This window comes from Triturus cristatus, chromosome 5_2, assembly GCF_964204655.1.
Source record: "Triturus cristatus chromosome 5_2, aTriCri1.1, whole genome shotgun sequence".
Taxonomy (NCBI): Eukaryota; Metazoa; Chordata; class Amphibia; order Caudata; family Salamandridae; genus Triturus; species Triturus cristatus.
The window spans coordinates 728,370,993-728,395,224 of NC_140588.1; the positions used below are offsets into that span (position 1 = coordinate 728,370,993).

Here is a 24,232-nt window from a genome sequence, read left to right on the forward strand (position 1 = left end):
GTAGTGGGTGTCCGGCTCGTGCATGGTACCCTCACACTTATAGCCGAGCACCTTGCCTTAAGGATTGAAAGACCTACCTTAGGGGTGACATCGTTTTTAAGTGCAGTGACCTCAGATATAAGAAAACATGTATCTGTCGTAAGTGGTGCTGGCACCAACTTACACAGGCTGCAGTGGCAGGCCTGTAGTCACCGTTTGAGTGGGCTCTCATGGGTGGCACAATACATGCTGCAGCCCATGGGAGACTCCTGCTGCACCTGTGCCCTGGGTACATTTGTACCATATAGAAGAAACTTAGAAGGGTACGCCAGTAGGGTAGGTTCCAAAGTACATGCCTCAGTCCAATTTAGGGAGAAAGCACTGTGACTGGAATCCTGCTAATCAGGACCCCAGTCAGTCTAGTTCGAAAACAGAATAACACCAGCAAAAAGTGGGTGTAACCATGAAACCTGATCCTACTTTCCTACAGTAGGTTGACAAACAATGGTCTGTTTATTTGAGGGACCAGCAGTTGGTTGCTCGTCATGGGCACTCTATGGTAGTTGCGGTTCCTGTCAGGGGGTTCGAACGACAACAGTGAGCCACTCAACAAGAGCTGCGTCGAAAACTGCCATCGGTGATAGTGCTCTGTCATAAGTAGCATCCTACATTAGAGACTAACGCATTGCTCCACATTGTTTCCAGTACTCATGTAGACATTGAATGATCATTTCCCTATCAAGATAAGCCACATGGGGCAGTTCCAGATGTATTTCTCGGATAATTTCAGTCATATAGTTTATGCACCAGAACACAGTTTTTACTTGTTTAGCATCCATTTTGTGAAAGGTGATCATCCAGTGCTTGCTGAGCTCAAGCATGTCCCATGTAGCTTGCTAGAGTCTTTCTGCAACTTTTCTCAGCTGGCTGCGTGTACTGTTGCGGATTTCCTTGTCAGAAGAGGAGAAAGATGCTACTACCATAGCTAATAGTATTATGTTTGGAAATCCACCAAAAAAGCTGGAGAACAGGGTTTTAAAAAAGTACGGAATCAGTCCAAATACTACTCTCAATCCATTCACAAGATTAAATCCAATGTTCTTAAAAAGATACATAATACCAGTTGTTATGGACAAATTAAATATCGTCTGACAATATCTGCAAAATGCGCTGGGAATTGTGTGCGACAGCCTCTGAATTTCTGAAGCAGTTCTGGCTGTCGGCAGATTGTAAACTTCAACTGCTAAAGTCAAGGGACTTCTTTTTGTAACAGAACAGACAATAGTATGTTCAAATCGCTAAAACTCATACATTTCATGCTCATTCTAGGCCAAGGGATGTTCCTTATGATATTTCTAAGCAGAGGATACAAGGTAATTCTACATCACTGTATTGTTACTGAAACAGTTATCAGGTAGGGCTGGCCGGGATTCAACCCCCAGCAAGTAGCATACGTTAAAAGTAAATGAGAGCCGTTATTCAGAAGTTCATGAGATGTGGAAATAAACGTAATGGGAAAAACAGATAAAACACAGCTTAACACTGGCATCAAAGTGCTACACATTCCGTAAAATGATATGATGTCACACAGAAGCGAGTGTCCAAGAGGATTTCTACAATTTGATGTGCTGATATACCCAGGTTCATCTACATTTAAACAGATGTTTGAAAATGGAAACTTCCATGAATGTAAAAATTGTGAATAGTTTCATACCAACCAATCGGTGGATTGTTAATGAAGGTAAATGATGCATCTTCAACTTGTTTTATACTTAGGTGTATGTAGATTATTTTTAAGCCATTGTTTTTAGCGTGAGCGTCAAATTATACGGTTCAAATAGGGCTGTTTCATTGAGAAGTTGCCATGGCACGAAACCTCATTTAACTGTTTATAACGCCCAATTTAGTTGTGTAATTACTCTTAACTGATCTTGCCCGTGGTGTAATGAATTCAGATCTCCTTTCAGAAGGTCTAGGGCTGAGACAAAATGTGATTTAATGAGGTCACTCTTAAAAAGCGTGTGCATTCTATTGTCGATAACTTTAAAGTCTACACGTATTCTCTGACTATTTATTCATTTGATTATAAATGGCATATATTCTTGTGGCAAGGAATCTTCTATCTCTTTTGGTATGTGGTCCTAGAAGAAAATGAGAAAATTCCATGCTTTCACAAAAGTGTGCTTTTGCAGCTGAAACGCTATAGTGTTCTAGCCATCATTGGCATAGCTTAAATATACTATATGTGGCAACTACTACAGGTGTTTGTGTATTATACCTTCGATCGGGACGATTCATTTTAGGCCCAGATGTGTTGGAAAGGAAACGCAGAGTGCAGGTATTGGAATCATAGGGCCATAAGGCCAAACCTTTAACAGGAAATTGGGTGGAATTATAAGTTCCATTTTGTATCATATCATTAATGTCTTGATTCAAACATCTTCATTTAAAAACATGCCGATTACTGAACATGGTCAGCTCAACTTTTGGTATAGAAGGGTTTTTAAGTCCTTCATTGTTCCAAATCGCAGACAAGTAGTCTTCAGGGTATTTTTGTTTAGAAAGATTATTTCTTTCATTATAAGGGCTCGAAATGAGGCTTCTTTGCCTTGAATCTGCCAAAATTTGGTTCCCCAAATGTTTTTTTTATCAACATTTTCTTTCCAATGATCATATCCTTGAATAGCATATCCTGCTGTAAAGGCGTCTAGAGATCCACTAGGGGATGATTTTTGTGCCAAATAAATGAGTAAATAAATAGCCAGATTTTGACTAAACTCAGTAGAGTAAATCAGCTTGTTGTCAGGAGCTAGGTTTTTTGGGAAACTGCCATGGCTTCTGTGTAAAATAGAAGGCTGAAGGGTGTAATCTATCAGCACTCTGAAAATAAGGGAGCCCACATCCCGCCCCCTTTCCTGACCCTTCTTGCTGGCAGCAAGACAGGTGGGAAAATTAGCAAGATTAGGAGGTGCGCGTACATTCAGCCAGCACCACTCCTAGAGCAGGCCAGCTGATGTGGACCCCACTTTTCAGATGCCTCCATGTTGTTTTGGATGGATTTAGCCTTCTAGGGTCAGGTTTATGCCCACTTCCCAGAGGAAGTGGTCATATAAAGGGTGCAGACAACCTACATATAGGTAGCCCATTGGTTACTACCTTTCACTACCTGTAAATGCCCCTAAATCAAGTATTTAGGTGGGCCCCCTGAACCCAATAACTCAATTTCGACGGATCGACAGAAGAACGAATGAAAGTCACTGCCTGGTGTAAAATGCAGCAGAACTTTGGACATTGGCATGTAACCCTGCCGCCCTGAGCCCTCTCTCTTTTTTTCTGACAATCGTGTCAGAGTGACTCGTCCTGCGAGCTGGAAAACTGCCAAAACCTTGAGTAGCCCCCCAGCACTTCAAGTTCGAGCTACTCCCCTGTAGTCTGCAGGCTCCGACAAGCAGAGTGTGGTCCTCAGACTTGCAGCCAGACCTATGCCACAGACAATCAGGAGTAGGTACTCGTGCTCTGGAAGGTCAGATCGTTCTCCCCACTGCGTGTGAAGACACCAGGACCTACCGAAGTTGTGCAGTACTATCCCTGTGTGTACTGAACGCCCTGCACTAAACACCAACGGCAAGAGTCCAGTCTGGATTCTCTCTGCACCAGGGCCAAGCAGCTGTCGAGGGATATCAGCATAACTGAGATCCACTTTGAGAGTGACCCAGCAGCCTTGATTTTGCCCCTGCCAGCTATGTGTTAGGTGATGGAGCAGAAGAGAGGGCTTCAATAGTAGAATGTTGTATGCTGATGGAGTGTACTGGTTAACTATATGTATGAGTCCTAGGTATACTCAAACTGTACAGAAATTAACCTTAAAGCAGGTGAGCAGGATGATCGCTGGGGCAGATGAGGAAGCAAAAGGGAAGGCATCAGTGACCGGTGGAATACAAAAGGAGGGACAAGAGAGGCCTTTTCCATTCACACAGGAATGGGAGGTCCAGTAGGAACAGGGGCCCCTAGTACAATGATTACAAAAGATGTTCCTATAGTTCCTCAGAAATGGAGTTGAGTCAACACGAAGGTTAATTCCAGTTTAGTACACCATGTGGAAAAGATTGGAAATCCATATGTTGGATTTGAATGCCCTCTCACACCCTTGCAGGTGTCATGCTTCATCATTTGGGCTGCTCCTCGTCGGGCCGGCGGTGCAATGCCCAGCGGGCTCCCTCAAAAGGGGCACTTTAGCGGAGATCTTTTATCCAACTGCCGAATGGTGAAGTGCGGGTGTGGGGCCTGGTTAATGTAGATATATAATAGTGTAATTAAAATAAGGTCAGGAGTGCCTGGTGAAGATTAATTTTATTCGGATGGCCTCCTACCCTAAATTAAAAGCGTGTAGACATGGCACTTATTTGAGTATAATGTCTCGTATTGAGGTGTCATGTGGTTATAGGAAGTCGGTCAGCATGTTTCTCGCCTTGAGCAAATATACTCGCGATTCGTCAGGACCTATCGGAAAAACTATCTACATTTGACAAACTAATCAAGTTTGGGTTAGTTACAACCTCAGTGTTATGTTTAAACACAATACCTGTTTTATGCCAGGAGCTACCTGAAAAGAGAAAGAGGTATGGTCAAACATATACATGGGGACATATTGTATGGAGCAGTTGGTGGGCAAACCTTCAGTGTGACTCACACTCTTTAACTTAATTACAAGTGGTGATGTGTCACAAAATCCATCAGAACTTACAAAACAAGGTAGTGGTGGATCCCCACTGTGAGCTAAAGTGTCTACTCACCAGTGTGGAAAGCCTATTTAAAAACAGCAGAAATACATCCATATGTGACTCACCCTATTCAGTCATTGTCCTGGCATCAACAGTACTCGGTGGACTGTACATGAGTGTGAATTCCTCAGTGAATAGGACTGAATCAGACAAAGTTAGCATCAATTGTGTTATCACATCTGGTCATTTATGCAACACAATTAAAAGTTAAGAAAACGAAAAATGGTCTCTAAGATGAAAAATCTTAAACTCATCGACATAGATACCCCTCCCCTCGCTGTCTAGTGGGGTATGAGGAAGCAGTAAGAATGATTATAAATCATGAACTATTGCATTGTACTGTGACAATAAAATCGACAATAATTTGGGATATCTTATGGTTGCTTAGCATCAACCAGGTATTAGGAATGTGCATTTATGTGCTATGGAAGCATGTATCATGTCGTCCACACAGAAAAGGTAGAGTCCCTAAATTACGTGAATGTAGTAGGGTATCTATCTAGATACGAGATTATTTATCCCCTTCGATCTAGTATTCGATCGCCAGTGCATATTATATATTCTTTATACTCAACATGAGTTGTTCGTTTTTCAGCGTGTGACTGTTGCATCATTTATTGCATAGCGTCCCTCTCAACGGTGATACTGGCTGCTAAGTGGCTCAAACTATCTTAAACACGTTGAAATCTTGTGTTGGTCGTGTATAGCACGGGTTATAAAAGGAGTTGATTACATTAGTTGTTCGGTACTCACATTTCTACTCCTCACGTAGTTCGCTATGACCTACCCATTCCACCGAGTCCGGTGGTCATTGTGTTGAGCCTAGCATTTCTTAGGGGCAGCTGGTGCTATACATGAATGATCCTGGGTAATTACCTGGGACTGATGCACCATGGTGAGTTAGGCATGGGATGCTATTGTAATAGCGAGAAACTGGGCTAGAAGACTCAGTATTCAAGTTGTCTCTCAGTCATGGGCCATGAAACAGCAGCGTAAGCCTTTGGCCTCTTCTCTGTGTTGGGCTGTGCCCTCAGCTTTAGCCCATTGAGAAACTGCATGGAGCCAGACTTCGTGGCTGGGGGCAGCGAATCTTCCACTTCATGGTTGTGGTCCTCTTGGCCAGGATGAGAGCACGATCTAAGAAGCGTGCCACAGTTTTTTGTCTACAGGATCTCCAGTAAACACCCAGGACCCCCACCTTCCAGAAGCCCATTCCCCTATACTCCTGACCTCCTCCAGTCTCGACAGAACCGCCTCCAAAAAAAGGTGAAGCTACGGGGTTCCCTTTGCAGATTCTTTACTGCCAATCTACCTCTATTCACGGGGCGTCAGAGTCTGGTGTTGTGACAGATTGTATTTCATGGGTTATTATTCCACTGAGGGAACCACAGTATCCATCATTGTGAACTTAAACAAAGGGATGTAACTTCTTTGTTTATATTGTGAACTATGGTGAAATGTGGGGTCTTGTTTATTCAAATAATTGTAATGATATAAGGCAACATTCAAAATGTGCGTACTTAATGTACATATCTAAATGAGCTTTTTTGAATGTTTCCGACAGGATTATCGTGATCTCATAGAGACTCCAATGGACTTCAGCACTGTGAAAGCGAACTTGGAAGCAGGGATTTACACTACTCCACTTGAGTTTGGAAAAGATGTTCGTTTAATATTCAGCAACTCTAAAGCATACACTCCAAATAAGAAATCACGGGTAAGATATTAGAATTGTGTTTGTTTTTTAAAGCTTTTTTATTGTGCATCTGGATAATTTCTTCAATTCAGATTTCAAAACGAAATTGTAGTGAAAGTGGGCAACTTCTAAAATTGCAAGTAATGGTCTGCCATTAATGATTGATGAAACAGTAGGTTTATACTCTGCAATTTTATCAGCCCTGATGCTGTTAGGAGGTCCTTGTTCAGTAATTTTCTTGAAGTTCCCTTTGGAGAATTCACTAGCCTTTGATTCTTCAGAGTAATCACTTTTAAAAAAAATGTATCTTTTTATTAATGACAAACAGATAACAGTACATATGTCACATAGTACATGCCATGGTTTACAATAATACCTGGTTTGGGACATTTGGTTTACTCTCAATGATTGGTATGCCAGTTGGTTGGACTGTTTCCATAATCTAGGATTCAGGCTCATCATCAGGAGCCGGTAACAGCGGTAAACTGGGCGGTACGCATATGCTACCCCTGTACTCATTCCATTTACCCCATACTTCTTTCCACTTCCTCGAGCACCCCCTGGATACATACACTGTTTTCTCCCTAAACATGTGTAGGAGAGTAGGATCTGCCTCTTATGTTGCCCCCACTTTTTTCTGATGTTAACACTGGTTTCTGGCTACAGTCTGGCTGGGACACTGCTAATCAGGGCCCCAGCCTCTCTGTTCTCTCTAAACAATATGGAGTGCATATTAGGTGCAATAGTGATTGGATACTGTGGTCCCTTGTGAGCCCCTAGTATATGGTACCTGAGGTACCAAGGGCATAGGTACTTCACAGGCCTACCTGGGGTTGAAGCATGTATTATGCCACCCCTGGGAAGCAGACTAAATCTGACACCACAGGCCTGCTACTGCAGCCTGGGTGAGGTATTGTTAGCACTCCTCATTGAGATATACGTTCACTATATCTCTCCCTACACACACACATAAACCTATGTCACCCCTAAGGCAGGCCCTATCAATCCTGAGGGCAGGGTGCTTGGTTTCCATGTGAGGGGGTGCCCCTGCCTGAGCAGGGCCCCTCTGCAGCTCTCAGTCTATTCTTTGGGGCTGTTTGTGAATGCGGTCAAACCATATACTATTAAGTGCATTATAACCTCACGGTAAATGCTAACTTTGGAATGGCTGCATCAAAACATGTTGTGTTTGGTTTCAAACGCTTTGGAATCATACCCCCACACCAGTAACTGGTGTGGGAGTATGATCCCACCCTTCTAGAGGGATAGACATGTACCTACTGTGGAAAAGCGGTAGAATCCTGAAGAGCCCTGGCATCACAAAATGGATGCCACCAGTCACAGACACTGGGCTGCCCTCCTGCTGATGACCGAAACTCGCAGTGGAGGAGGCCCAACAATAGGCATCCTGTCACAGGGAGGTGTGACCACCTCCCAGACAGGGTTTAGTGTATTGGGGCTGGGTGGGTGCACTCCTAGAGTGCTTTGAAGTCCTGCACTGGGGGAGCAGAAGGCTCCTCTGTGCATACACCAGTTCAAACCGGCTCAGGGGCTACCTGCCCCTGCTCTGGCGCGAAACTGGACAAAGGGAAGTGGGTGTAACCACCCACTCCCCTGACCCTCCCACAGGTGGGGTCATAGAGCTAGTCCCTCCCTTCCTCGCAGTATAAGTTAGGGAACCCTTGCCATTGCAAACTAGATATCCCTGGACTACGCTCTGAAGAAGACTCCTGGACCTTCGATGTTCCATTACCTCTGGAAGACGGAAGAATCTCCCTTGGAGTCAAGGAGTGACTCCCCTGCTTGGCAGGCACCCAATCTTGCAATCAACGGTCGCAAACTTTCCCGCTCCCACCGGAGTCCGAAGTCCCTGCAGCCCAGGAAGAAGATTTCCTGACTTCTCTAAAGCCATTGTGAGTCCCCAGCGACGCTGAGGCAAGTGGACCCCACGAGTGACGAGGAACCGCAATACCTGGGTACCGTGCATTATTTTCGAGTGCAACCCCTTCACGATGTTCTATGAACTTGTGCATTGGACCACATGTGGTCCAAGCCTCCAGCAGGATTCCCACCGAAGATCAGAGGCCTACCCTGTCTCGAGTGACCGTGGGCCCTTGTTGAGTGAATCCTCCCAAGGCGTCTTCGCGATCCCTTGCCGGTTGGCTTGTGGGTCCCCAGAAGACGTTACTACAGTTCCAAAGGGCTCCCCTGGTTGCTCCAGGCCTGCCCTGACTTACCCTAGCTGGGTGTGTCCTTCAGACCTTGCTGGTCTGCACCGCTGACTTTTTATCATTGTCGTCTGGGTTTAAACCCTATGTATCTTGTGACAGATATATGTTAGTCACCGATCCGCATACCGTCTCTTTGTGGTGCTTGCAGAACACCATGACTCCGAGGAGTGTGGTTCCTGCAAGTGTCTTCGGCCGAAGGGTTTGAGGGAGCTGCTGATAACTTCTGGCGGTATGTGTGTCTGAGAAACTGCGGTGGTGTCAGTCCTCGCCAAAGTCCAGAGACTGGTCGAGGAGCCGTTCAGGTGAGGGGCCGCCAACGTCAAGGAAGGCTCCAAAGCACCAACAGTCAAATTGTAAATTAGTTTAGCTGTCTTCACATTTTCGGTTGCGGAGCATTCACAAGCGTCCACCTTGTGCCTCCCTAAATATCCTGGAGCCGGGGTGAGACTAGCCCAAATGCTGAAATATTTTATTTCTTGGCAGAAGGGTTTTGGGCCTCAGTCTCCCTCTGGTGCGCTTTCTGGCCCCAATGCATTAGGAGGTACCCTGACTTTTTACTCGCCAGCGGGTTCGCCCTCATGCGTTGGCCCTCTAAATCAGTTTCGATAGGGGCGTGGCCAAGATGGCGATGGAGTGAGACGCATCTCTCCTCCACTACATTTTCACCGGCCCGGAACCTCCTCCCGCCCTGACTCTAGCCTTGACCGAGCCAAATGGTCGAGAGACGGCGGTAAAGTAAGCAGCTGCAAGAAAATGAAAATGTGCATGACCTAGCCGGTCGTAGCGCCAGAGATAGACTCTGGATGGGGCGTACTGGGAAGGCTCCAAATCTGAACGCGGAGATGCCGGCCATAAGTGAGAGCTGAGGCTGAGAGAGATGGAAAGAGACTGCGAGCGAGGACCTGGGCCCCCACACAGAGTTGAAGACGAGGCATCCAAGCGGAAGACACGGTCTTCGGAGCCTCTAGCGGTACTGGAAGATGTAGCGGTGCGGCGGCGGAAGACGGATGGGGCCGACCTCCAGAAAACCACATCGCCGAGAAACCACAGTTACACCGCCGCAACCCTGGGAGCAGAGAGAGAGAGGCCCAAAATGGGACTGCGTGAGCCCCCCGATGAGAGATAAACCCAGGCCTGGCGAACACACGAGAGGAGCGCAGATAAGCCCCCACCTAAGAGAGCAGGCTGAGTAGGGAGAGACAGGTCGGAGAAGACCGCAGCAGCGAGGGACAACGAGGGCATGTCTCCCACCATCACTTGGCGCTTCTCCAGCAGGAAGTTGCGGCCCTCTTGGCCAAAGGGGCCATCGAGCGCGTTCCGACACCAGAAGTTGGTCGTGGTTGTTATTCCCACTACTTCTTGGTTCCAAAGAAGGACAAGGGCCTGCGTCCTATCTTAAAATCTCCAGAACGTCAATCGCTTCCTCCGGAAGGAGAAGTTCAAGATGCTCACGCTTGCTCAGGTCTTGTCTGCCCTAGACCTGAAAGACTGGCTGGTAGCGCTGGACTTGCAGGACCCTTACTTTCATATACCCATCATGCCGGCCCACCGGTGTTACCTATAGTTCACTGTAGGCCACACGCATTTTCAGTTTCTTACCAGCGCCCCTCGGGTGTTCACGAAAGTGATGGCCGTGGTCGCAGCTCATCTGCGCAGATCAGGTGTTTCAGTTTTCCCCTATCTCGACGACTGACTGTTGAAGGTGGGCTCGCCCCAGGCAGTCATCTCCCACCTCCAGACTATGGCCGACCTCCTGCATTTGCTGGGGTTTTCCATAAACGTGCGGAAGTCGCACCTGATTCCCTCTCAGAAGCTCCTCTTCATCGGAGCAGTTCTGGATACGGCGCAGTTTAGGGTTTATCCTACCGAACAGCGAGTCCTGGACATTTGGGCTATGATTCCGATCTTTCGGCCCTGGTCCTGGGTTTCGGTCAGGAAGACCCTGAGGCTACTGGTCCTCCTGGCCTCCAGCATCCTGCTGATATATCATGCCAGATGGCATATGCGGGCTCTGCAGTGGGACCTGAAGTTCCAGTGGACGCAGCATCGGGAAAACCTGTCCGACTACGTCCAGATCTCGGAGGGCACTTCACAGGACTTGCAGTGGTGGCTCACGAACCAGCGTTGGGTCAGCGGCAGATCCCTCTCCCTTACCCAACCAGGGCGCACAGTAGTGACCAACGCGTCCTTCCTGGGATGGAGTATCCACATGGGAGAGGCGGAAATCAGAGACCTCTGGTCTCCGGAGGAGTCCAAGCTTCATATAAATGTTTTGGAGCGCAGGGCGATCCTACTTGCACTGAAAGCATTCCTTCCCTCTGTCAAGGGGAGAGTAGTACAGGTGTTCACAGACAACACCACCACCATGTGGTACTGCAACAAGCAGGGCGGGGTGGGGTCCTTGACCTTATGTCAGGAGGCTCTAGGTCTCTGGACATGGCTGAAAAGTCAAGGCATTTCCTTGGTGGTTCAACACCTGGCAGGTACACTGAACGCCAGGGCGGGCGAACTCAGCCGCAGGTGCATGTTGGATCACGAATGGCGTCTTCACTTGGAGGTGGTGCAAGGTCTCTTTCAGCAGTGGGGAGAACCTTGGTTAGATCTATTTGCCACCGAAGAGAACGCGCAGTGTCAGCAGTTCTGCGCGTTGGAGTTTCCAAGGCGGCACTCGCTTGGAGACGCTTTTCATTGCGAGTGGAGTTGCGGTCTATTGTATGCCTCTCCGCCTATACCACTTCTGCCCAGAGTGCTGAAGAAGATCAGACGCGACCGGGCCCAAGTCATTCTTGTGGCGTCGGACTGAGCTCGAAGAGTTTGGTATCCCGAGCTACTCAGTATGAGCGTAGATCCCCCGATCCATCTGCCTCTACGGGAGAATCTCCTGTCCCAGCAACAGGGAACGGTCCTCCACCCGAACCTGTCCAGCCTCCACGCGTGGAGATTGAGCAGCGACAGCTGATTCCATTTGACTTGCCTCCTGAAGTTTGTAATGTAATTCTGGCAGCCAGGCGTCCCTCCTCTAAAATGTATACACCTTTCAGTGGAAATAATTTGTGGCATGGTGCACAGCGAAAGCTGTAGATCCTCTTGCTGCCCCTCTTTCTGAGATCCTATTGTTCCTTCTTTCTTTGGCCCAGCAAGGCTCTGCTCTGGGCACTATCAAGGGCTACCTTTCTGCTCTTTCAGCCTTTCTTAGGCTGCCTGATTAGCCCTCTCTTTTCAAGTCCCCGGTTGTCAATGGATTTCTCAAAGGCCTTACTCACCTTTTCCCTCCTATTCCTTTTGTGATGCCTCAATGGAACTTAAACCATGTTCTCACATACTTGATGTGCGCTCCCTTTGAGCCTCTTCATAACTGTCGTTTGCGGTTATTAACTTTGAAAACTGTCTTCCTGGTGGTCATCACCTCCGCTCGGCGGGTGAGTGAACTCCAAGCTCTTTCCTGTAAACCTCCTTTCCTGGCGATTCATCCGGACAAGGTTGTGCTTCGACCACGTCCCTCCTTTCTACCAAAAGTAGTCTTTGCCTTTCATCTTGGGCAAACTGTCACTCTGCCCACTTTCTTTCCGCCTCCGCACCCTTCAAGAGAAGAGGAGAGGCTCCACCGTCTGGACCCAAAACGTGTGCTTTCATTCTATCTCAACCGCACACAACAGTTCCAGGTGGATGACCAGCTCTTTGTTGGCTACGTGGGTGCCAAGAAAAGTCGGGCTGTGCACAAGCGGACTATCTTCCGATGGGTCGTTTTGTGCATTAAAGCTAAAAAGGAACCTCCGGTTGGGCTACACACCCATTCTACCAGGGCGACAGCAGCTACTACAGCTTTGGGACGCGGTGTCCCCCTGCAAGACATCTGTCAGGCGGCCACTTGGACCTCGTTGCATACCTTCATAAAGTACTATTGCCTTGACAGTCAGGTTCGGAGAGACGGCTTTTTTGGCTATTCGGTTCTCTGTGACTTTCTGGTGTCCTCTCACTTCATTCTACCTCAGCCGCACACAACCGTTCCGGGTGGATGACCAGCTCTTTGTTGGCTACGTGGGCGCCACGAAAGGCCGGGCTGTGCACAGAACGGACTATCTCCCGCTGGGTTGTCCTGTGCATTAACGCCTGTTACCCACTGGCTAAAAAGGAACCGCCGTAAAGCTGCGCGCATATTCTACCAGGGCGACGGCATCTACTACTGCATTGGGACGTGGTGTCCCCCTGCAAGACACCTGTCAGGCAGCCACTTGGGCCTCGCTGCATACTTTCACTAAGCACTATTGCCTTGACAGTCAAGTCCGGAGAGACGGCTTCTTTGGCCTTTCGGTTCTCCACAACTTTCTGCTGTCATCTCTCTTCTCAGGCCCACCACCGGGGTTGGTATTGCTTGGGTATGTATTCTAAGGTAAGGAATCTATCACTAACCTGTCTCTTTCAGATGCACAAGTTAACTACTTGTGTAACGATATATCTGTAAGAGACATTAGTCAGTGATAGATTCCTTACCGCCCGCCCATCCTCCCCGTTCTGCGAACTGTTCTCTAGGGTTCAGGTCATCCCTTTCTGGGCCCTAGTTCTATTGCACCAGTAGTCTGTCTCTGGCATGGTTCTGTGCTCCTGGCGCGGAAAAGTTGTGTACAGAACTGACGTCCGCACGTGCGTGGGCGCGTCTGAGTAGCTCCGACGTCATCTCGGCGGCTACAATGCCAGCGACGTACGCTGAGCCATACGACAACGCCTACCGACGCGCAGGGGTACTGCTGTTGAAAACTTTCCAGATCCAGTCTGACGCCTGGGGATATTCTAAGGTAAGGAATCTATCACTAACTGTCTCTTACAGATATATCGTTACACAAGTAAGTAACTTGTGCATTCGGCTCTGGAGCGATTTAAGGAGAGTAGGGCAACAGCATGTTCCTTGGGTCTTTCTGTCTGCCCAGTCACTTCCACCAACAGTTTTGACCTCTCTGTAGCTGCTGTCAGGTTTTTAGTAATGCAAATGCCAGTCCCCTCCACCAGCCTGGCAGGTCTTTCAGCCTTTTTGTGGCAGAGGCCATGGTTCTCAAGGACAGCTGGGACAAGTTTGATCTCAGTTACCTGCTCCTCCAGCATCCACATCTGCTAAGCATCCTTGCTGGCACAAAACCACCTTGTAGCAAACAGGATCTGATATTTTCTCCAGGGCTGGCAGGTCATCATTTCAAACAAAATGGCTCTTCAAATTTTTCAGCAAAGCTATTCCCCAGGCAGTGGTCAAGCACCTTGAGATGACTTCAAAACAAACCCCCCCCCCCTCCCCCGTTCATTGGAGCTATTCTGGGTTGGTAACGCTGTGTGCCTTTCCCCCAGAGCAAAGAGTTTAGGACATTCACGCTATGATCCTGATGTTTCAGCCTCGGTCCACAATCTCAGAGTTTCAAAAGAGACTGCAAAAGTCCTGCAATGGTGGCTACTGGACCACGATTGGGTTAGTGTCAGACCCATCTACTTACCCCACCCATAGTTGACTGTGTATCACTACTGGATTGGAGAGGCCATCTAGGAGAGGTGGGGAATCAACTACACATCAACTACACATCAATCTCTTGAAGTTGAGGGTTATTAGTTTGGCATTGGAAGCCTTCCTGCTGTCCATCAAGAAAAGGCTGGATCAGATTCTCGTGTACAAAACACCATGGCATAGAGTACTGAACAGGCAAGACGTTGTGTGGTCTCGGCTTGTACCAGGACTCTCGTCACCTATGGACCTGGCGGATTAGTCAGTGCATATCCCTTCTTGTGAACCACCTGGTAGGATCTTTAAATGTCAGAGCGGTCAAACTCAGTCAGCGACGCATAGCAGATCACGAATGACGCTTACACCCAAAGGTGGCACATGCATCTTCCAGCAATGGGGAGAACGTTGGCTCTAACTCCTCACCACCACTGCGCACGCTTAATGTCAGCTCTTTTGCACACTGGAGTTCCAGTGTTTGCTCTCGGTTTGATATACATTTCACCTACAGTGGAGCAAGGGTCTCATGTATATCTTCCCACAGCTACCTTCTGTCCCGAGTTCTGAAGAAGATGAGGAACGACTGGGCCAATGTTATGTAAAAGACTCTAGATTGGGCAAGAATACTGTTATACCCGGAGCTTCTGGGCATGAACAGCTGCCCTTCATTGGGCTGCTGCTTTAGGAGAATATTCTTTCGCAGCAGCAGGGCAGGGTATTGCACCCAGGCCTGTGCAATCTACACATCCATGCATGGAGATTGAGGGGTGACAGTTGAGCATGTCCGATTAGCCTTCAGAAGTAGTAGATCTCATCCTGGCAGCCTTCTACAAAATCGATTTGACAGGACGCTAGGACAAGTTTGTGGCTTGGTGTGGCTCTTGTAACAAGGACTTATTATAGTCTGCACTGTTGGACATGTAACTGTCTGTTCTGTCGTTGTTCCAGCAAGGACTTACATTGGGCCCCAAAGGTTATCGGTCTGTCGATTCGGCCTTTATTTGCTTTTACTGAACTAACCGCCCTTGTGTAAATCACCCATTGTGATGCATTTTCTCAACGGTCTAGTCCATATGTTTTCCCCTTAAATCCTATGTGATTCTACTGTGGGACCTCCATTTAGTCGTTACTTTTCTTATGTGCACCTCATTTGAGCCACTGCACAGCTGTCCTCCACATCTCCTGAACCTGTAGACTCTCTTTCACATCATGATAACTTGAGCTTGTCACAAGAGCAAGCTTCAAGCTTTATCATTCCAGCCGCCCTACACTATCTTCTTTCCTGACAACCTGGTGCTAAGGACTAGGACGAGTTTTCCACCAATTCTTACTTTCATGCCAGACAGTCCATTGCCCAATCACATTCCTGAACCATTGAAAGAGGAGGAAAGACTCCATTGTTGTGACACCAAGAGCGCTGAACTTTTACATTGATCATATCAAAGACCATTGGGTGGATCATCCACTCTTTGTAGGGTTCTCTAGGGTAAGGCAGTGCACAAATAGAATTTGTTTTGATGGATAGTCGCCTGCATTTGGATCTGCTGTGTGTTGGCCAAGAAGCAGCCTTCAGAATGATTGAGAATCCTTTCCACCTGGGCGATGTTTGAAACCATTGTGTCTTGGGTACCTGTTAGGCCGCACAATGGTCATCAGAGCATATGCTCGCAAAGCACCACTGTCTTGACAGCCAGGTTTGCCGAAAAAAGGTATTTTGTCCATTAGGTCATGCAGGACTTTTTGGTTTGAGTCATTCGACAGACCCACCACCAGGGGGGTACAGCTTTGATATCTATTCTTGAGGTGAGCAATCTGCATTTAGAAGTATCCCTCATGAGAGTAAGCTCAGTAACCCTTATTGTAGATAGTATTTCTAACTGCAGATTCGATCTGAGAGAACAGACAATATCCAGAAAGAAACCGACTTCAGTACGCTGGGTGGTTCCTATATGCAGCGCCATCCATCACTTTATGGGTGGAGCAGAGTCGGCGCAGAGCCACACATACCACCTACTGATGCGCAGGGCTATGCTGAAGAACCTGCCAGATTTAGTCTGGGACCTCTGGGTATTCTAAAGGTGAGGAATCTGTTACTAGATTGGGTATCCACCAGAAAGTGTGTTAACAAGGAAAAGTTACTTTTTCACCTGTACTGTAGTACGGTTGGCATCGCCTGCCATTTAAGGTTGGCCAAAACCATTTTTACAATAGGCCCCCTCGGGTATACAAAAAGTGATAGGGTGTCTGTAGAATTTTCTTTTTGCCATCTAAAAAGAAGTGCACTGGTACCATCAACTGTTTTGTGCTCCTCGTTTGAGAGCACGGAAAAGATTCAAGCAAGAAAGTGGCTTATGCACGCAAGGGTGGTGCTTATATGCCACTCTGTTCTCTCACTTCCGGGACAAAACAATGCCAAAGTGTAGCCGCACCGGAGCACTGCTGTGAAAATAAAGATCCACCAGAAAAAACGTTACCTAAGGTAAGCACATTTTTCTTATATTGTTATATCTGATAGAGACTACTAGCCGCAGATTCCTTCACGTAGAATTATCCCCAAGCGTGAGACTGGAACTGGAAAACTTTTTGCCCAGCATCCCTGCGCGCCGGGAGACAGCATCACGCGACTCCGCCGAGGCGTCGTCCACGCATGTGATGTCAGCGAGGTCACATAAGTCCCACCCCGGTGCGCCTACGTCAGTTTTTCCTTTTCCGCCTGCAACGCGGATCCGGTTTGTGCTCGGGCCTGTTTAGGCCTTTCCCTTATGCTATTGCTGCGTGTGTGAGAACAGTGTGCGAATGCCTTCGGGCTTTAAAACTTGCTCGTCGTGTAGCCGCCTCATTTCGGCGACGGATCCTTACCCCATCTGTATGTGGTGTTTGGGGGAGCACCACGACTCCACCGATTGTGAGGCGTGCCAGCAGATGAAGCCGAAGTCCCGGTGGGAGCCCCGGATTAAACTTCTGTCGGCTCGTGTGTCTAGATCGGCGTCGGTGCCTCGTCCGGCCCCTGCGGAGGGTTCTCGGGGCTGCGGCTTCCTTCTTCTAGGTCGCAAGAGCGCCGCTCACCTTTTGGTAAGTATCGCAGTATGTCCCAGAGGGTCGGGCTCCGGCCTGTCGGGGCGTGGGCTCTCCACTGGTGGTGCGGCCCCACGTGTCTTCCCCTTATGCGCTGTTTCCCAGCATGGGGGTGTCCAGAGCCCAGGTGGAGACATATGCGGTGGCTTTGCAGGCCTTGCTGGCTTCTCCTCTTCCTCCTTCCCCTCCTGGTACTTCAGCGGATCCCTTGCAGTGTGCGGGGCCCTCCGCGGCGTCGCCGGCGGCTCCGGCGCCGAGTGGTTCGGATCCAGGCTTGAAGGATGTGGTGCCGTTGGGGTGCGGCCCTTCGGGGGTCCCTCCTTTGGACCACGGCGCCTCTGCTTCGCCGCAAACTCCCGCGGGAGTCCCTGTTGTGTCGCGGGAGGTTGCCGTGGCTCGGGTCGCACCCCCGAGCCGCTCTCGGTCCTCTGAACATGCGGTTTCCTTGTATTAGGCCGTGCCGCTACGACGTCGCCAGCTACTGGCCCTGGCGGCGCCGCAGGGGTCAGCGGAGGGCCCATCTCTCCCGGTCACGAGTCGCAGCTGGCGAGGGACTCCTCGTCCTTCCCGGGCCCTTCTCGTTCCTCCACGCAGGCGGCTGCCGCGTCGGAAGTCAGGTCGGCGCCGCCCCTTCGCCTCCCCGGCTCCGGCCCAGCTCCGGTCTCCTGCCACGTGTGCTGTGTCGGAGGTCGTCTCGGCGTCTCCTCCGGTGCCGGCCTCCGACGGTGGCCTACCTCAGGCTGCAGACTCTACATCGCCGAGCCGACGTCTGGTCTTCGAACGCCTCCTCTTCTCCAGAGGTTCGGCAGTTGCTGGTGTCATCCTTGCCAGGGAAGGGCCGCCGTGTCGTGGCTTTTTCCCCGACGTCGTCGAAAGGCGGCTCCTCGCCGTCCACATGACCGCAGTTTTTGCCAGAGGAGCTGCAGGTCCCCCACTCCTCGGTCCCTCTTCTTTCTGTCCGGCCTGGACCCTTCCTTCCTCCGGTTGGCTTGGGGGATGGCCGCCTTAGCTTGCAACCGTTGCCTAACGAGGAGCTGCTTTCCCCTCCGTGGGGCCTCACGGAGGCAGGTGCGGCTTTCGCCCGCGCTATTTCCACGGCTGTGGGAATTTTGCGTATGGGTGATCCAGCTTCCCATTTCCCCGCCGATCATCTTTTGGAGGTTCTCCACCAGGGCTCTGGTGGTAGGGAACTGTTGCTTCCTTTCGAGGGTTCACTCCATTCTTCTCTCCTAGGGACTTGGGGACACCCTGCCACGGGGGAACCGGTACCCCAGCACCTTCTGCATCGCCACCATCCGGCACCACGTGATCGGGTGTGCCTTTCTCTTCACCCTTCGACCAGAGGCCCCCTTTTGCAGTCTGCCTTTCCTGCTTTGCCACTGCTGTTGTCTCCCCCGTCACAGGAGGCACTCTGGCTGGACTCCTGGGGTCGCAATATTTTTGCCTCGACTAGTGCGGCTCTGCGGGCCCTTAACACACTGTGTGTTTTGGCTAGGGCCACTTCTTGTTTGCGGGTGTCGGCGGAGTCCCTTATGTCTGCCGCTTCTCAGGAGGGTGCCTGTGTGGACTTGCAACACCATGTCTTGGATGGTCGGGAGCTGGCGGCGTTTATTCTTCGCTCCGCTCTGGACCTCTCGGAGGTGCTTTGTCATGCCATGGCTTCTTCGGTGGCCCTTCGTCGTCATGCCTGGCTTCGGGACAGTGTGTTTCCGGAGAATGTCCGGGAACGGCTGGTGGACCTTCCCTTCGATGGTACTCTTTTGTTCCATGCCCCGGCGGACTCGGCCATCCAGAGTTTTTTGGCGGGACTTCGTCCTCCTCCTCCTCCTCCTCTTCCTCCTCCTCCTCCTCCTCCTCCTCCTTCTCCTCCTCCTCAGTGACCTGCGGTTGCTCTGGTTCTTGGAGCTGTTCTTCCATTGGGGTGGGTCGCCCCGGTTGTCTGGCTGAGGTTGCGGTCCCGTTTGCTGCTGGCCAGCTACTTTTTGACCTCGTGTTTTTCCTTTGGGTTTCCCACACCATGCTGGGCCTGCGATTGGGTCTTCTGCGTTTCCCATCTGGCTGCTTGATAAGCCTCCTGTGGGGTTTTCTTTTGCCGTGGTTCTTTTTGTTGTCCTCTGCTGCGGAAGTTTCTTCCTAAGAGGTTCCCATGTCTTGGGATGTGACATCCCCCATGTGGGGCAGGGTTGGCTGTTATATAGCCTTGGTATGTGCTGGGGAGTTGTGGACGCCTGCGGGCTTCTGCTCTTCGTGGCGTTATGGTATGTTGCAGATGCAACCTTCTTCTTCTTCGCCTTTTTGCGTAAGTATTGGTTCTATGGTGTTCCTGTCATTTAGAGGAGCTTGCCAGTGCCGCCCTCTTGTTCTTTCTGCACCGTTGTGCCTTCTTGGGGATTTAGTGGGGCTGTCATCCTGCCCTCTCCGCTGCTTCCAGTGGGCCTTGCACTCGGTTCTACCTCTTCTCCCTGCGGGGGATGGTCCCTTACTTTTGGACCTACTGGCGGGCGCAGTTTGTCCCTGCGGGTTGTTGGACGCTTCTTCCTGGGTGACCTTGGGTTCCCCTTTTCGGCTTCCGCCCGCTTCTTGCTGCCGGCGCCATCCTGTCTGGGATTGCATTTGCTCTGCCTTTTTTTATCCTTGGAGTCTCTAGGTTCCTCTTCTCCTTCGGCACCCTCCTGTTGGGGATTGCCTTTGCGCTGCCGCTTCTCCTTGGAGTCTCTAGGTTGCTCTTCTCCTTCAGTGCCCTTTTTTGTCCTCAGGCGGAGGTTTTCTTGCCTCACGTGGCCGTGGGGTATTTGGCCTCTTTGCGCCTTGCCTTGTTTCCTCTGCTGAGTGAGGACAGGCTATCCTCTTCTTCACTTCATTTTCCGAACCCCCCCACCTCCCCCCCTTGGGGTTGGTGGCCTTCTGTTGGCCGGGGTTTCCCTTTGCTCGGAGGACCGGGCTCCTCGTCCTGTTTTTGGACTCGACCCCCGGGCGGTCCTCTGTTCTGCCCCGGTGAGGGTGGGGGGGTCCTCTAGCAGACCCTCCTTCTCCTTGGGTATGGCTAGGGTATCTATTCTACCTGAAGGAATCTGCGGCTAATAGTCTCTATCAGATGTACGAGTTACTTACCTTCGATAACGGTGTATCTGGTTGAGACGATTCTAGCCGTATATTCCTTCACGGCCTGCCCTTCCTCCCCATTCTTCAAGGGCTTGTGATTTGGTCTTTTGCACTCGCTTCCCTGTGGGTGGCTGTGTCTTCTAGGAGTACATAGTTTCCCTGTTTCTGTCGGGCTGTCCCCTTTTTCCTCCCCGTTGTCTCATGGGAGGATGGGTTTGTTGGTACTTCTGGCTCTTTGCGACCCTTGAGGTTGGGGTCTTTTTGGCTGTGCCTCTGCCCTTGTTCCTGATGGGGGTTGTCACACTCTGATGGGGATGTCTTGGAGTTTTGTCGTTCCCTGTGTGTCCCCGACTGGTTCCCCTTCCTTGTCTTTGGTTGGGGTTGTAGTCCTGTTGCATGTTATCGGGACATTTTTACATATGTCCCTTGTCTCCGGGGGGGGGGGGGGGCTGTCTCTGTACTGGCAGGGTTGCTGCCCTGTTCTTTATTCTTTCCCTGCCTTTGGGTACAGCAGTGCCGGGCACTGCTCTTTATGGTGGTGTTCCTCACCATCCCCTTTTTCTGTTCTTTCGCACGCTGTTCCTATACTCTCGCAGTTTTGTCTGCTGGCTCTGCGTTGTGGCGCGGAAAAGTTCTCAGAAGAAAACTGACGTAGGTGCACCGGGGTGGGACTTATGTGACCTCGCTGACATCGCGTGCGCGGACGATGCCTTGGCGGAGTCGCGTGATGCCGAACCCCCCGGCGCGCAGGGATGCTGGGCAAAAAGTTATCCGGATCCACTCTCACTCCTGGGGATAATTCTACGTGTAGGAATCTGCGGCTAGAATTGTCTCTATCAGATACATCGTTACCGAAGGTAAGTAACTCGTACCTTAGTGTAGTGTCCTGTGTTTATGTGCATGAATACTCTAGTGGTCCTCTGCAGACTCCTTATGAGTATGGCGTGATCTGGTGGGTATGGTCATTAAAGATTGTGACGCAGTGCGTTCAGTTAAAGGTTGCATGCTTAAGAATAGAGTCATGCAAGCCAGAGCTCTGTGTGTGGTGTGGTCTATTGCATGCTCCCAGCCTGGGGAGGATGCTACATCTGGTGACGCTACATTACCTTTTCATCATTTGTAATTTCTAAATGTCTTATTTATTTGTGATTGGTTTTCTATTAATGGAAATTATTCATGCTGTAGAACCATCCTTATCAAATTAAAATGATAGTCTTGCTTTCAGAATAAACACAGGTAAAAAAAGTAAAAAAATATATTTTTTTCAGATTTACAGCATGACACTTCGATTATCAGCCTTATGTGAGACTTATGTTAAAAATATAATCTCTGAATACAAGTTGGCTATACAGTGTCAGACAAGGAGGAGGACAAGATTCAGAAAACGACTACGAAGCACTAGCAGCAGTTCACCATGCTCTAGCAGAGCATCCAGGTACCTGAAAAAATATGTATTGCGCTCTATGCAATTCAACTTCTTATTCCAAAATGCCATAACGGCTAAGCTTTGTCAGAATTTAGGCCTGGTCCTGGCCTTGAGGGGTGAAATGGCTACCAGCAAGGTCCTGTTCTTTAGAAAGTTCACAAAGGCTTCAGAATGCCTTCTTATAAAGTGGGCCCAGACATCATTAGCCAAGCATCCCTAGTTGTTGGGCTATGTAAATCAAGCAAAGGAAAGATGGGTTTTATGAATATCAAAGGAAAGCTGATTTAGTGGGGATCTAGATGTGTTTCCACTCAGTCCACCAGACAACCACAGTTCTGATGAATATTTGCTCCTGCAGCTTCCTAATGTGAGGCTTCTGCTCGTGTCCCACTGATCTAGGGAAAGATTTATGCCATATCAAGTCCCTTGTGCTAGTTGGCACTATGCACCATTGACTGTCATCTTGTTAGATCTCTAGGCATATCAGAACTTTTTCACAAAAGTATACTGTAGAAAATAATCTATGGGTGTGCAGACATTATTGTAGGAAACTGGCTCTATATATACTGCACCAAAATGAGGTATAGTGTGTATAGAGTCCAGGTGACCCCAGAGGTAGGCAGAGGTTAAAGTTAGATAGAACCTTACTCTCTCTTCGTGGTAGAGTGGTCGAGCAGTAAGGCAATATCAGAGGACAGTGTTAAGCATTTGATGTACACACTCTGTCAGCAAATGAATTCACACACTCAAGACTGTAGGCCAATTGTTTTTGTATAAAAAATATACAGTTGTTTATTTTTTAGAACCAAGCTAGCCTGGCACAGGTAAGCATAAAATACTTTTCAGTAATAAGTTGCTGAATATAGAACAGTTTGAAAATGCAATAGAACTTGTACTTTGTTTGATTTACAGGGGATGCAGCAGGTTGCAACACTTAGCAAATACAGTACAATGGAATGAATAGGCTTTTTCATGAAATCACAGGTAAGTTAGGCCCACATGCATCAAAGCAAAAACCGGTCGCAGACGGGCAGAGTCTCAGAATCTGCCCCTTTGCGACCGGTATTTTTGCATTTGGGATGCATCATCCCAAATGCAAAAATCGCAATTGAAGTAATCTCTAAATTGTGATTACTTAAATTGCGATTGCATTTAAGGAATCTCAAATTGAGATTCCTTAAATGCAATGCATTAAAGTAAAAATATTAGCGATTTCGCTAATAGGGGGAGCAAATTACCATGAAGTTGAACTTCATGGTAATTTGCTAAAACTTTGAAAAATGCACTAAATTGCATTTTTCAAAGTTCCATTTCACACACACACATGCCCTTGGGGCATGTGTGTGTGCAAGATGTACTCATATGCAGATTTCAGGGGTGCAACAGGGTGTCCTTTTGACACCCTGGCACCTATGACATTGCATGAGCAATTTGCGATTCTCTAATTGAGAATCGCAAATTGAGAAAGTCTTCCCATTCATTCCTATGGGCCTCTAGGCCCATAGGAATAAATGGGGAGGTATTCCTTAATTGCGACTCGCAATTTGCGTGTCGCAATTAAGGAATGTTTAGAAATCGCTATTTTGTAAGCGATTTCTACATGCATAGCCTTTTGCTATTCCTTATTAGCGAATCCTTATTTTTCGCTAATAAGGAATCTCAAATGGCCCCGTTGTGCAGAACTGGACGTGGATTTGATCCACATGTTGTGGAGCTGCCCCGTCTTGGGAGTCTACTGGCGGGCGGTGCAAGATGCGCTCCGCGAATGTACAGGGCGTGATATTCCCTTCGAGTGGTCATCCCACTTGTTACATCTATTTCACAGATCGCCTTCTACTAAGGTCACCTCTAGATTTCTTGATCTGGGGTTAGTGGTGGCGAAGCGACTCCTCACTAAACGCTGGAAGGCAGACGCCCCTCCGCATGAGAGGGCGTGGTGCGGCTCCTTCCTGGTCTGGGCAAAGGCGGAGGGAGGAAACAATGGGGCTCAGGGCGACCCCCATAGCGACACAGTGGGAGTTACTGGTACAGTCCATATTGCGATCGGGGGACACTGAGGCGGAGGAAAACAGGGGACACATTGGAGAGGTCACGCTACCTGGCCAGGGGTTGCCCCGCATGACAGGGTGCGGCAACACTTGATGTCATACCTCGGGCTGAGATGGTGAGCCATGGGGACATAAATACTGCTGGTTGCGTACTATCATGAAAAGAAGTTGGGGGGCGGAGGGGGGAGTCCGGGAGGTGGCGGGGGGGGGAATGCCTGGATGAGCACCGGGCGCTGCTATTGAGTTCTACTATTGTTTCTCTGCAGGGGTGTTAGTTTCCCGGCTGCGTAGTTTTATTGTTAGAAACATACACATAGACTTCTGTTTATGATGAGCAGCTGTGAGACTGTGAATGCAGGTGTAATGCCTCCACCTGATAGTTCCCTGCACGGGGGAAGATCTCGAGATAAATAGT

At 49.1% G+C, this 24,232-nt stretch overlaps 1 protein-coding gene across 2 annotated transcripts in view; it reads left to right on the forward strand.

Moving 5' to 3' along the window:
* BRWD3 (bromodomain and WD repeat domain containing 3) overlaps positions 1-24,232 on the forward strand; it is a 1,513,493-nt gene that overhangs the window by 1,309,245 nt on the left and 180,016 nt on the right. For both annotated transcript variants that reach the window (XM_085607835.1, XM_085607833.1), the window contains 2 exons: positions 6,325-6,477; positions 21,612-21,778. In XM_085607835.1, coding sequence (XP_085463961.1) covers positions 6,325-6,477; positions 21,612-21,778 — 320 coding nt within the window. The remainder of the gene's footprint in view (positions 1-6,324; positions 6,478-21,611; positions 21,779-24,232) is intronic.